General features: G+C 37.5%; 2 protein-coding genes across 3 annotated transcripts in view; one reads left to right on the top strand and one right to left on the bottom strand.

Moving 5' to 3' along the window:
- The window catches only part of GYS2 (glycogen synthase 2), a 54858-nt gene extending 45666 nt beyond the window's left edge, over positions 1-9192 (top strand). The window contains exons 13-16 of one of the 2 annotated variants that reach the window (XM_059402843.1): positions 2926-3021; positions 3826-3989; positions 5406-5486; positions 7515-9192. In XM_059402843.1, the coding sequence (XP_059258826.1) occupies positions 2926-3021; positions 3826-3989; positions 5406-5486; positions 7515-7736 (563 nt within the window). In that variant the 3' untranslated portion in view covers positions 7737-9192. The remainder of the gene's footprint in view (positions 1-2925; positions 3022-3825; positions 3990-5405; positions 5487-7514) is intronic. The other variant, XM_059402844.1, reaches the window with a different exon arrangement.
- A 730-nt stretch (positions 9193-9922) lies between these two features.
- Positions 9923-14906, bottom strand: part of SPX (spexin hormone) — a 10796-nt gene continuing 5812 nt past the window's right edge. The window contains exon 6 of the mRNA XM_059404493.1: positions 9923-13071. Coding sequence (XP_059260476.1) covers positions 13013-13071 — 59 coding nt within the window. The 3' untranslated portion in view covers positions 9923-13012. The remainder of the gene's footprint in view (positions 13072-14906) is intronic.

Genomic DNA, 14906 nt, shown 5'->3' on the forward strand with positions numbered 1-14906 from the left:
CTGAGTATATTTGTCACTGGTATCAAGAGTGATCAATTTGTATTTGGACTGAAATGCCTAACTAAAAAGGAAACAATACTCAAAATTTAAAAACAAATATTTTAAATAAATGCCAGTGGAAAGAACATAATATTGATCTTTCCATCTTGTATTAGTAATCTGAAATTTTCCTTTTTATTTAAATATAATTTTTTTTTAATTTTTAATTTTTTATAAACATATATTTTTATCCCCAGGGGTACAGGTCTGTGAATCACCAGGTTTACACACTTCACAGCACTCACCAAAGCACATACCCTCCCCAATGTCCATAATCCCACCCCCTTCTCCCAAACCCCCTCCCCCCAGCAACCCTCAGTTTGTTTTGTGAGATTAAGAGTCACTTATGGTTTGTCTCCCTCCCAATCCCATCTTGTTTCATTGATTCTTCTCCTACCCACTTAAGCCCCCATGTTGCATCACCACTTCCTCATATCAGGGAGATCATATGATAGTTGTCTTTCTCTGCTTGACTTATTCCACTAAGCATGATACGCTCTAGTTCCATCCATGTTGTCGCAAATGGCAATATAATTCCATTTATAATTTTAAAAGAAAAGGTTCAGAAAACATTTTTATGCATAATTAATAAATTTTGCTTTCTGATCTCAGCGTCATCATTGCCCAGCCAAGGGGTAGCTGTAGTAAGGTTAGGGAGATCATGGTTGAAATATGAAGAGGAAGAATTTTTTCTAATCTTTGCATTCTGATCCCAGAGTTTTAATATAGCATTTAAAATTCTATGTAAGTAGGATCTTTACATAAGAAGCAACATGAAATCACTGCCTCTTTTGACATAAAGTCCTGTTCTGTTGCTCTAGGTTCCGCCAAGAATAGTTTGCCAGCAGCTGTAAAAATATTAAAACTTCTGGGGGAAAATAGATAAAATATTATCTCCTCTTGAAACATGACACAGAATAGCTGTTGATCTAAAAAAAAAAAGAAAGAAAGAAAAGAAAAGCTATTGATCTAATTCTTTTAGCTGTCTCTTTCGTAGTTCTAAAAATTGTTACGGGTATCAGTTGTCATTTTTATAAAGATGGTGTCTTCTTACTTATGAAATACCTTCATATTATCTTAAATTGTTTATAATCAAGCATCTATCTTTTAAGATACATAAAATGCGTATTTCATGGATGAACTTAGCATTTTATTATTGACTTGTGTTCCTATTATTGCTAAAAAGTAACATAATTTATTATCAAGGAAGTTTCAAAAATAGAGAAGCACAAAACCAAAGCCCGAGTGACTTAAGGATGTGGGAAATCATTATGTTGGGTAAAGAGAATGTTCTCTAACTTACAGCAGACTTTCCACCAAATGCTTAATCCAAAATGACAGAGGAGATACATCTAGTATTTAAGATAAAGACCAGCAAAATTGTTATAAGAGATAAGCAGGTGGAAAAAGAACTTTGAGAATGAGTCATTCTCTGTTTTGAATTAACCAGTGAAATTTGGCCATTCCTCACCTAACCTGTAGTTACATAAATAACAAGACCTCTGGTGGACTAAGTTTGGTGTTGGCATATTAGATAATTCTAATTTTTTTTAGAATAACTTTTTATTTGATGCTAAGTTTAACACATTCCAGAAAGTATTCATTTAAGTCTGTGTTTTGAGAAAATCCAATGAATATAAATACTTATTCCATTAAATTCATTCAATGAAGATTTGCAGGGGTTATGGGTACCTAGTATTTCATTACATATCTGTTAGTGAGTATTTAATAAAAATAAGTTTCTGCAAAATTCCGTGGAATCATAGGCAAAATTCTTTCTACATATATGCATAAGGATTTTTCTGATGATGAGTTCAAGATTTTCATCAGATTCTCATGTGGGTCAAGAATCCCTGTCCCATTTTCTCCTCCACCGCTTCCTCCAGAAATTAGGAAACCACTTCTCTCTAGAGATAAGCCATGAGGCAATATTTGCAGAGCAGAAGAAAAGGCCACTGTCTAAACTGCATTATTTCTTTTTTTTTTTTTTTTTTTTTTTTTTTTTTTTTTAAAGATTTTATTTATTTATTTGACAGAGAGAGAGATTACAAGTAGGCAGAGAGAGAGAGGAGGAAGCAGGCTCCCTGCTGAGCAGAGAGCCCGATTCGGGACTCGATCCCAGGACCCTGAGATCATGACCTGAGCCGAAGGCAGCGGCTTAACCCACTGAGCCACCCAGGCGCCCTAAACTGCATTATTTCTTGATTAGTGAGGAAATCTTTTTTTTTAACCCATCCCCACAAGCCAACCAAGTTTAATTCCATAATCATATATAAATTCCTTGTTAAAAATGCAGACATCCTTGTGAAAGGTAATACTTCTTAAAAGAAACATATCCACTATTTTATGAAAAACAGGTTTTGACTAGAAGGGGAGAGAGGACTACGGAGGGTATGGGTACATTGGACACTTGGGGAAGTGGAGAGATTTGCGGCAAGGGACATTAATATGAGGAGAAGAGTTGCTCATGTCCAAAACCCACAAACTCACCACATTCTTAGACACAGCTTAGAATGGAGCAAAAAGAAAACAAAACCAGCTGGAATGAGAGAGGCAGGATAGAACAGCAGTTCCAAACAGGAGCCCTGGAGCCAGGCACCTGGCTTCGAATCCCTCTACCCCATTCCCCAGCTGTGAGACATTGGGCGAATTATTTAACCTCTCTGTGCCTCAGTTTCTTCATCTGTAAGATAGAGATAATGGCAGTCTCATTTCAAGTAGTTTTTGAGATTAAATGAGTTAATACCCGTAAAGAGCTTAGTACTGTGCCTGATACAGAATAAACATCACTATTACTAGGCAGACGTGGGCTTCTCCCCCATCTCTGTGCGTAAGTGGATATAGGAGTTGATATGAAGCCAAGCCTTTATCTGTTTCCCCTGGCAGCTGAATGTACCGTGATGGGTATCCCCAGTGTGACAACCAACCTTTCCGGCTTTGGCTGTTTCATGCAGGAGCATGTGGCTGATCCTACTGCATATGGTGAGGTTTTTCATCATTCACCTGATGTAGGGATAAGTAACCGCTAACAAACAAAGCACAGGGTCTTTAGGGAGCCTAACTCTAGAGTTATCCTGATGATTAAAGTAATGTTTATACTTCTTGTTTAATGGAAGATAGATTTAATTATGTGATTCATAGAAAAGATTAAAAAGCTATTAATATTAAGTATATTGATGTTATAGTAACTATGGCCTTAGAGTACATAGACTGGTCAGTGTCATTATTTTAAAGGCCTGTGACAAGTTAGCAAAATTCACTAGAAATTGTTTAAGATGGCAGAAGAATCTGCATACCACCGTCTCTGTGTCTGTGTTGCCTAGCAGCAAGAAAAGCGAGATGGGATGGATCCTCTGCCTACACATTGCCAATTTCCTGGTCTTCTGCAATCTCCTTGTCATGGTTCTCTTTCCTCAGGCTAGAGCTGTGGTTCTCAGCCAGGGCTGTATGGTGGGAAAACTGGGGAGCCTAAAAATCACTGATCCCCAGAGATTATGGTTAATGAGCAGTACTAGGGAGAATCATTGATCCAGGGTATTCCCCTCTACTGCCAAATTTCTTTGCAAGATCGATTGTGTTGCCTGTCTGTTGGGGACAGTTGTAAACCCGTAGAAGATCACAGAAGAAATATAGCATTGGAAGGGAAAAGATAAAGCAGAGGCAGTAGGGGAGTCAGGGAGTAGATAATGCATGTGGTGGTCTGTGATGGAATTTAATGGAATAGAAGAAAGATTCTTCTAAGGTTAGCCCTGTGTTTACCTAGGCTTTGGTTTTTGTGCTCCTCAGGTATTTACATTGTTGACAGGAGATTCCGCTCTCCAGATGATTCCTGCAATCAGCTGACTCAGTTTCTCTATGGATTTTGCAAACAGTCACGCCGCCAAAGAATTATTCAGAGAAACCGAACTGAGAGGCTCTCTGATCTTCTGGATTGGAGATACTTGGGCAGAGTAAGTTAAGTTTGGGATCAAGAGAACCGCTTTAAAAATCCCACTAGACTGGGGCCCTTGGGTGGCTCAGTTGGTTGGGCATCTGACTGTTGATCTCATCTCAGGTCTTGATCTTGGGATCATGAGTTCAAGCCCTATGTTGGAATCTGTGCTGGGTGTGGAGCTTACTTTAAAAAAAAAAAAAAAAGGAATATCTCACTGGACTATAAAAATATAGATTCTAATCATCAACTGCAAAGTCAACTCTGTAACATAATTGTTAAATTCTCAAGTGATGTTTCCATGTACTATTTTACTTAAAACAAGCTGGCAACGTCCTAAACCCAAATCTTCATATTTAGTTTGAGTTTATAGCAGCAAGTCTATCAGATCCATCTGCGGTATTACTAGTTAGTCTTTTGTCAGTGGTTAACTTGATGCATTTCAGGTATTGTTTCATGAATATGAGGAAAATATCTAAAGAAACATTTTTATTTTGTTTGTCCCTAAGCAATAAAATGACCATATTCCTTAAGCATAGTTGGAGTGGGAATAATATAGTTTTCAAATGACAAGTACAGGAAATACCTCCTTTCAATTATACAACAGGTTTGTAAATACCTAGATGTTACGTATCTTAGGACCGGGCGATTTAATGAAAAATAAACTGACTTTGCCTTCAGATCATGTAACTCCTTAGATGCCACTAAATTCTCCTTGACAAATGATAGATGCTGCCATTTGCTGAGGCCCCATACACACTAATGCCAGTGCTCATCACAACCCTGGGTGATTCACTGCACTGTCTACATTTTACAATGAAAACAGAATGATAAACCTCTTAAAAGTTATGTTTCTTTTTTTTTTTTTTAAGATTTTATTTGTTTATTTGAGTGAGAAAGAGAGAAAGAACACAAGCAAGGGGAAGGGCAGAGGGAGAAGCAGGCTACTTGCTGAGCAGGGAGCCCAAGGTGGGGCTCCATCCGGGCCCTCTGAGATCATGACCTGAGCCGAAGGCAGAGGCCCAACTGACGGAGCAACCCGAGGGCCTCAGAAGCTATGTTTCTTATCTAAGGTTTCAAGCAGAATTTAGATCCAGTTTGTGATTATTCAGGGCCCAGCTTTTCCCTGTGTCATACTGGTTCTCTGTAGAATGAAGCCAATGTTTTCAGTCCCCTTAGCACTCAGTTCAGAGCTTTCAGTAAGACCAGTATAGCTGTTCTCTTCAAAATTTTGTAATATTTCTTTTACTTATTCTCTGCAAAATAATAAAACTATAAACTATCAGGTGTTTTTTTTTTTTGATTCCTAAAATTAGGGTGAATAGGTTCTGTCACTTTAAGAATGTGTTTTATAACTAGGAGAATAAGATTTTATATAAGTTGGTTCTTGAGATAAATAATTTTTTTTAACCATGAGCTGGTTTTTCTATCACAGTATTATCAGCACGCCAGGTACCTGACATTAAGCAGAGCTTTTCCCGATAAATTCCATATGGAGCCTACATCACCACCCACGGTAACTATTTTATTGTTGTGTACTTATTTTGGAAGCTAAATTTCTTATGCATGGTAAGTCCTCCCAATACCTTTTTATTTAGAATTAGTTAAGGACAGAAACTTTTATATTTTTTCATAATGTTGCCTTAAAGCAAGGAATTTAAAAAAAAAAAAAAAGCAAGGAATAGAGGAACTAACAAATCAAATCAAGTCAAAGCCCTTGAATCTGAGTTAGCCTAATTTAGAGGCTGAGCCAATGGTCAGCTAATTCATGTCACTGCAGAAGCACTTCTGTATTAAAATTCTCCCTGCCTTGGTACTTGAAACTGCTGTGCTGGACACTAATTCTTTTGAGAATTATTGAAAAATGAACTGTCCTGTTTTAACAGCAGGTGAATTCGCTATCCCAAGGAAATGTTTGAAAATCAGGTGACTCCTTGGCAAGTGAATTCAGGAACCCCAGGAGGCAGTGGACTAGATGAGTATTTATGTTCCAGTCGGCAGTATCCGGCAGGGAGTCTTCTGAAGCTCTCTTAGACATTTATATTCATGAGATGAGCAAGGGCTACTTGTCCTCACATTCACCTAAAAGGATATATGATAGGAAACGCAGCTTGAAGTAGGACAGCATCAGACATTTCTCTTCAGTGGAATCAGTTCTTAGAGCAGTCTGTGCAGCAGTCCAAAAGCCACACTTCTTTGCCGCGCCCCCACCCCCACCAGGCGAAAGCTTAGGTGCAAAAAGATAAGACCCTTATCATTAGGTATGAGATCTATCCTAGCTCAGTAGTTTTGTGCCCCACAGGAGCCAAGATGTCATGTAAATCTCCAGAGATCAGCGTCCATGGCCTCCACAAGGAATATGCACAAGTACGAGAGTCATCCAGTTCAGGGATTCCCCAAAATTGCTGAGTTCAGATGCAACTTGCTAATCAGGAGTCCCTTTTACCATAAACAGTTTTCTTAATAACACAACTTACATTCCATCTATATCAAGTGTCAAGGGAAACAGATCTCAAAAGTTAGCCAAGGTAAAATTCCCACATGCAGAAGGTGACAGGGTTTTGAAAACCCTTCAAAATACTAATTCCAGCTTTCCTGTTCAGGATTAATTGCTTAGCTTGATTAGAGGCAGTTGCTGGACTTGATAATTTAGCTATATTCATTCACTTGTTCAACTGATTCAATTAATAAGTATTGAGCTCCTATTCTGAGCCAGGTCCTAAGTGAACAAATCAGCTCCCCCCACCTTTCTTTTTTTTTTATTGCTTTTGGGGCCAATATCTGAACCTTGAAATGATCGTATAGGTATGACATGATAATAATGGGTAAGTGCTGCAACTATTTTTATACAGTTGTTCTCCCCAGTCAAACATGTGCTCTCTCCAAGGGCAAGAATCACATTTTCTTCTTTGCTTCCTCAGTGGCATTATGGCGCCTGACCCATAGTTGTTACTTTTGCTCATTTACTGAAATAAAAGTAACTGGTAAAATTTCAGGATCAGCTGAGTGGCCTGGCTTCAGGATTCGTTCTAGTGGTAGCTGTCCATGGTATGTCCAGATGCCCCTGTTCTGTAATTTTGTTGAGCAGGCCTGCAAAGTGGCATGGCGACTGACAGGATCAGTGGTGTAACATGACAGTTGATATTAAAAGCTAGGGAGTGATCACAACCCTGGTACACATCTTTGCTCTATCACTTATATGCTGCATGACCTTTGGCAAGTCATCTGGCCTCTCTAACCCTCAATTTTCTTCTATAGATGGGAAAAACATTTATTGGTGTTGTTACAAAGATTAAATAAGATTATGTATATACATACATACACACATATGGCACCTGGCACATTTTAGTGCACAAGAAAAGAAAACTATTTATTTAACGAATTTCTCTTAAGCTTGGTGGTACCACAATCAAAAGGAATCAAAGATAATAATGGCCCATGAACAGACCACAAAAAAAAATCCAACTATGTTTTTTTGTATCAAATGCACATGCAAAGTGTTTACATCATTATAATGTTTGTGACTTATTTTTGTCTTTGGCAGACAGAAGGATTTAAATACCCAAGGCCTTCCTCAGTTCCACCTTCTCCTTCAGGGTCCCAGGTCTCTAGTCCTCAAAGCAGTGATGTGGAAGATGAAGCAGAGGATGAGCGATACAATGAGGAAGAGGAGGCTGAAAGGGATCGGTTAAATATCAAGTCGCCATTTTCTCTGGGCCGTGTTCCTCGTGGGAAGAAAAAGCTACACGGTGAATACAAGAACTGAATTCCATGCTTGTCGAGCAGAGCTAATGTAGTAAGAACAGAATAAGAGTCATTATTTAAAGAAATGAAAATGCTACAAATTTCATTTTCTTCTTCTAAGTGTGACCAAGAAATTTATTCTCCACTTACCAAGGGGAAAAGATTAAGTGAACGGCAATTTGATAATTTCCATTAAAATCCAAGTTATTTTCCCCTACTCCCTTCCCCCAGTAAATTTAGGCACGAGGAAGAATGTTCATTAAAAAAGGAAGACTGGAAGTGTTTTTAAAATGTTAATTTAAGCAATAAGAATTTTCATTTGCTAGTATTTATTTTTAAATTATCATCACCACAATCCTGTGCTTAGTATTTATACAGCTGCCATATGTACCAAATAAACCTCCCATTTTTCCTGCAAAAGATCCTGTTCTGAGCCCTGGACATGCACCACATACATATTTTAAATAATTTTGTCTTTAGTGATTATGTTCATGTTTCACAAGATTCAGAACCATGAGTTTCTATCTTTGCACACAATCAAAATCCATAAGAAAAAAAGCTATCTTAAATTGAGATCCTGATACATATTAACACATATTTACAAGATCATTTCTCTATTTAACAGTGGGAAGATGTTACCATCTGAGCTATACCATCTGACTATAACAGTTTTTCCGTTCTTTAAAAGGAAAGCTTTCTGGAAAACTTGGTCAATCTTCTATAACTGATAATTGTTAAACCCAAATGAACTAATATATGGATATATAACTTAATATCCATATCAATGTATTAAGCTTTTGTTGATGTCTTATTTACAATTCTTTAGACATTTAAATGAGATAACCTGTATAAACACCTGCTATGAAATAGTGCCTTATAAAGGATTATATTTAAAGCTGTCCTTCAAAAAATTAGCAAAAAGAAAATATAGAGTCTTCCTAATTATAATAAGGACAGTATCTCTAACACATCCATGATGTGCTTAGAGACATTGTTGCATGATTGCAGTTTAGCATATTTATGTTTATAATGAAATCTAAGTAGGCAAAAAACAAAACGAAAAACCCTCCTTCCCTCTTGGATTGTTCTTTTCCACAACTTGAGTATTGTTACACTTAGATAATAATGAATACCTTCATTGGCATACCAATTCACCTGAGTCTGCAAAGGTTTTTTAAAAAGTTTTAGTCTGGAATGCCTGGCTGGCTCAGTTGGTGGAACACAGGACCCTTGATCTCAGGGTTGTGAGTTTGAGCCCTGCATTGGATGTGGAGATTACTTAAAAATAAAATCTTTAGGGCGCCTGGGTGGCTCAGTGGTTTAAGCCTCTGCCTTCAGCTCAGGTAATGATCTCAGGGTCCTGGGATCCAGCCCCACATCGGGCTCTCTGCTCAGCAGGGAGCCTGCTTCCCCCTCTCTCTCTGCCTGCCTCTCTGCCTACTTGTGATCTCTCTCTATCAAATAAATAAATAAAAATCTTTTAATAAAAATAAATAAATAAATAAATAAAATCTTAAAAAAAAAAAGAAAAATTTTTAGTCTGCCCAGTGCTGGATTATTGATGGCAACAAGGGAAGAGTAACAATGGCCATGTGTGAAGTGGTTCAGGACTAGTAGAAGATGTTAATCCAGCTCTCCTACTGCCTGTCCCATTGTTCAGAAAAAGTAGATGATTGGTGGATATAAGCCTCAAATCAGGCCAGAGTGGAAGATGGTTGTGAACTCACCTCATTTAGAGGTTCAGAAAGGAGAGAAATAAATTACCTAAAACCTAACCCTTGAAAAATGCCTGTTAATGCCAATTAACCCAACATCTGCAGAGCAGTTTGGGAAAGTCTGCCAAGGAAATCAGAAAATATGACACGGCTGTATCTTTTATTATAAATATACATTTGCAGAAGTGTCAAGAAGATCTCATGATAAAAAGGTGTTTCAAAGTTACAATAACTACGAAAACATATTCCTAGTAAAGTGACACAATGTGTGTATTCAAGTGATACCCTTGGTTGGTACCTAGTTGGTCCACTGTTATTGAAAGCACGAGGTTTCCTCAGTAAAATGACTCAGTAAAAAAAAAAAAAAAAAAATATATATATCTATATATATATATATAGATATATATAGATAGATAGATAGATAGATATCTATATTTTTTTAAAGTATTCTCTACAGCAAACGTGGGGCTCATACTCATGACCCTGGATCAAGAGTGGCATGCTCCTTTGAGCCAGCCAGGAGCCCCAGAAAAATAGCTTTTTAATATAAAACTTGAAAATCCAAGTGCTTTTTTCGAACAAAAGAACAGCTCTCTGATTAGAAAGGAGTACAAATGATAGAGCAGATGGAAACTCACAGACTTGCAAACACTGGGTGTTGAAGGGCGTGTTTCTCTCCTGCACCCACCCCTCCAATTCAGACAGCTGCTGCCACTGGACTCCATCCCCTTGCTCCAATCCTTCCTCCTTCCCCAAGACTGACAAAGCCATGTGAGGAACAACAGGTAAGGATGGTTCAGAGATGACTGTGTCTAGCACAGCACCTTATACACAGTAGCAGCACAAATGGATGGTCTTATTGGGAGAAATAGAGGTACCAAAAAATTGGTGTTTTTAAAGAATGTATGTATGCATAAGTTGAAGTAAAAGAACTATAGAAAATAGTTAATGTGTGCCTGACCAGCCCCCAGTAAACTTTTTTTTAATGCATTGTCCCACCTGCTTTCCATGTTCAAGAGTTAGGGTGAACAGAGAAGGTTTTACATGTACTGATGAGAATATAAAGTGTTACAAGTGGTCTGCTAGTAGTTTCCCAGGGCACAAAGTGGACTCAGGAGAGGGACTGGTCAAGGGCACGTGGGGAGGTCCAAAGGGTGAGGATACACTTCTGTGAATTCACATTACAAGTGCTGGCTTCACATGCTGGTTATAAGGATCAGATCACAGTAGAAATAAGCTCCTACTAAAGGAATTCATAGTCCAGTAGGAGGGGACCAATGCGTCACATACCCAACTTCCCTGTTTCCTGTGGCTGAAGCAAACAGTGTAACTCAAGTGTATAGGATATAGAATTTTATTTCCCATAACCAGATAAAGGGGAAATGCCAGTGGGAGGCTGATTTTAACAGTCTAGGGCCTCTGCCTTCTCTCCTCTCTTGGGGATATTAATGGTGCTGTTGGAGTGGAGGGAGGGAGAGGAGGCATCCACTGCGGAGACCCCAGGAAACAAAGTAATTGAGAGCCCCAATTGGAAGACAGATAGCCATCGGGGAGGAAGGATTTGGACACAAAGAACCTAAGAGCAGCAGGAGCTGCGATCAGAGGGGCCACCAGTCCCACCTGGAGGTATTCTAGTAATGTGCCTTGTGGGCAGGTATTTCCCATTTTTAAAATATAAGGCATACAATTTGTTCACTTCAATTTTGAAAAAGATAGAAATAAAGAGAATTTCAAAGATATTCCAAGAGGGACAGAATGTTGTAGCAGGTGGGCATAGAGGCCTGTATACAACTACTATGCTTTTTTGTTGTTGTTGTTGTTTACAATTTTTTTTCATTTGCATGGGAAGGGGGATTGAGTGGGAGGAGGGGCAGAGGGAGTGGAGAAGCAGACTCCCCGCTGAGCAGGGAGCCTGATTCTCAGCCCCCCAGGTGGCCTGCACTTACTATGTTAATCAGCACATCTGTATGGCAGAACAACATCCAAGGAATTCAAGCACCTATCAATAATACTTGATATTATATACAATGCTAATAGTCTTCTAATATGACACTGAATTATTTTAATAGTTCTTGGTCATTTAGAAAGTTTTTAAAAACTTTGTTTTAGTGTGAAACACGTAAGATTGTTCTATTTAGTTGTGGGTAGAATTATTTCATATGTTTTAAAATAGTCTTGGAATAAGCATAATGTTTAAATAGCCAGTATGTACACCTCTATGTCAGATGAATAAAATCTCAATAAACTGGAAATATGCACCATCTAGAAAATCAACTTAAATCATAATAAATGACAAGTGCCTATTATGATACCACTTTTTTTTAATGTTAGCATTTTATTTTTGCAAGAGATCAGTGTTACAATTACTTGAATATAGCTTCATTATTCAATTACGATACAAGATACAGACAAATCTTATAAGCAGGGTTTTGACTTCATAACATAGTTAAATTGTAATGCCCAGGTACAGATCCATTCACATAAAGATATCCTTTAGCTACTGAATAATAGCTATATACTGATAACAATAAGAATTAACAATACTTACCACTTATGACATTTATCAATAACAACTCTCAACTAATTAGGTCAAAAAAATTAACATGTTGATCATATTATAACTCCAAATAAATGGGTTATTATGCTCACTGTGGACGTGTGTGTGTGTGTGTGTGTGTGTGTGTGTGTATTTTTTCAGATAGTTTTAGAAGTTTTCAGAAGGAGCAGATGAGGCATATCACTGTGTACTGATGTTATCAGGGTGCCTTTATATAATGTTTTAATGTAAAATAAAGCCTAGAGTTCTAGTCAATTACAAGAAGCAGAGTCTTTGAGTCTGTTTAGCTGTGGAATAAGAGTTACCTCTGAAAAACTGGTTTGTTCCTTTTATACAATGTACCCAGAAACCGAGTGAGTCTCCATCTGCTTATTTCCCAGTGACTCCCTGAATTCAGGGAGATCCCCAAAGAGCACAAAGGGGAGATCCCCACTAGGGAAACTTCTACTGGCCTAACAGGTTCCCCCCTCCCCCTACTTTTAGCAACTACAGTGAAGTGTTCTTATCACGGGCTTCTCCCCAGTCACCTCCCTTCCCCTTCCCTTCTTAACAACTTACTCTAAAATGAACTAAGAGAATACACTCTGCTCTTTCCCCTTCAGCCTTGCTTCTCCCCTCAACCCCCATAGAGACTGGGGGGATGGGGGGAGGCAGAAAAAGAGAGGGAGATTTGCAGCTGAGTGCAGGACAATGCAAGGGTAAAGGAATGCAAAATCCAACAATTAAGACTCATTAGATCAAGGCAGATACTTGTAACAAATAGAAAACACACTCTAAAGAGTCTCTAGTCTTATAATTACAAATGGGAGTAAGATACATGGTGACCTAACAGGACCTGAAGCCCTGAAAGAAGGCCATGATGTTTCCAGCTAAGAACCCTACATTCTTTTGCTTCTGGAAAGGATAAAATTGGTTATGCATGTTCCTAACATTACAACTGAAGTAAAAAGGGTCCAAGGGCTTTATTTACATGGTTCATATTTTCAACAAGAATGGAACTGTATTTAAATATAACTTGGTCTACTTTCACCAGTTTAGTAGACTGTCTTCTAGGACTCTGGTTTGATCAAAGTTTTCTTCTCCAGCTGTAAGAAAAAAAGAAAAAGCACATAAAATAAACACACTTCTCTGTGTTTTAAAAGGGAAAAGGATAAGATGTAGAGAACCCTAAGAAATAAACATTTAGTTTCCTAAATTATGTTAACTCCTACACTTTGCTACTGAGAATCCAAAAAAGTGTGCTTTGATTATTTTGGTTTAAAAATCTTCCTCCTCAGCTCAAGACACATAGGGGAACTCACATTTCACATCTGACTCTCCAGAATGAATGAAACTATAATGTGTTATGCTTGGTAGAAATCTGAAAAGGCCTCATGTCCTGCTCTAAGTGTGCCCCTTCAGGTTTTTAAAATCCAGCACAAGAACCATTCAATTGCATCAAGGTACTGCCTCTCTATTTCCTGTTAATAATGCATCTTACTTGGGAAACATGACACAGGAACACTTTTGCTTATATTCTCTTATTAGGTGAGCTAGAATAGACCTGGGGAAGAAATGAGACAAAAGGAAAGGACACTTGTTAGCTGGACGGGATTGGAAAACTTTAGTACATGACGTATCACTTAGGGGCAGAGTGAGTAAGCAATCAGACTGTAGCATGTTCTGGGGACTGTAACAATGAGTAGAAGAGCTAAAACCTACCAGAGGTAGTGAGGGGAAGTTGCCAGAGGAGAATGTGTCTCCTAACTTTCTCCAAGGTTACCTCTATGTAAAACCACATTCCTTTAGATAGTTACAATATAATTTGCATGTCTGAGTTACATTTTAACCTGAATTGCTGGTATATTTTAGAATCCAACAGATGGTGGGCTGTTCTTTAAAGAAAAAAATATAACTCAATAAGAAGGGTATCTTTTAAAGTTTTTTTTTTTTAAAAGATTTATCCATTCATCCGACAGAGAGAAATCACAAGTAGTTGGAGAGGCAGGCAGAGAGAGAGAGAGCATTGGTCACTAAAATAAAAACTCACTATATAAAATAAGGGCCTACTAATGCTTAGGGACTCTAGAATGAAAATAGTAAAGGTATTTAAAATAGTAATGAATATATCATATGGAAATCAAAAACATTTCCTTCAATTTAAACTAGTAGATTTTGTTTCCTTATTTCATCATCAGAACCAAGCTACTCTGGAAGCTTTAATGATCAAAAAATTACATTTATTTTCCAAAAAAAGACTTGAAATTGGGACCTATAAACACACACACTCTTCCCTAAAGTTTCTTCTTTTTAAATTTGAATTTGAATTAGTTAACATATAGTGCAGGATTGCTTTTCTGGAGCCCTCCTTAAAGTTGCTAATGAAAATCCTTCTTCCCCTCTTAAAATTAACTTCTCCCCATTCCATTTTAGTTCACTTTTTTCCCCTCTTGATCCATACCTCTTCCCAGCAACCAAGTCTAAAACTTCCCTTTCGACCCATCTTCACCAGCACTCTCCTCCTACTGATTTCAACAAATAGTAAATAGTACTATAGTAACAGTAACTATTACTATACTATATAGTAACTATTACTATGGTAGTAGTAACTATTACTATACTATATAGTATATATACTATAGTATATAATATATAGTATATACTTTATATACTAATATACTATATAGTAACTATTACTATGGTAGTAGTAACTATTACTATACTATATAGTATATATACTATAGTATATAATATATAGTATATACTTTATATACTAATATATATATATATATATATATATATATATATAACATATATATATGAATGAAACTATAATGTGTTATGCTTGGTAGAAATCTGAAAAGGCCTCATGTCCTGCTCTAAGTGTGCCCCTTCAGGTTTTTAAAATCCAGCACAAGAACCATTCAATTGCATCAAGGTA

Source organism: Mustela nigripes, chromosome 6 (assembly GCF_022355385.1).
Source record: "Mustela nigripes isolate SB6536 chromosome 6, MUSNIG.SB6536, whole genome shotgun sequence".
NCBI classification, from domain to species: domain Eukaryota; kingdom Metazoa; phylum Chordata; class Mammalia; order Carnivora; family Mustelidae; genus Mustela; species Mustela nigripes.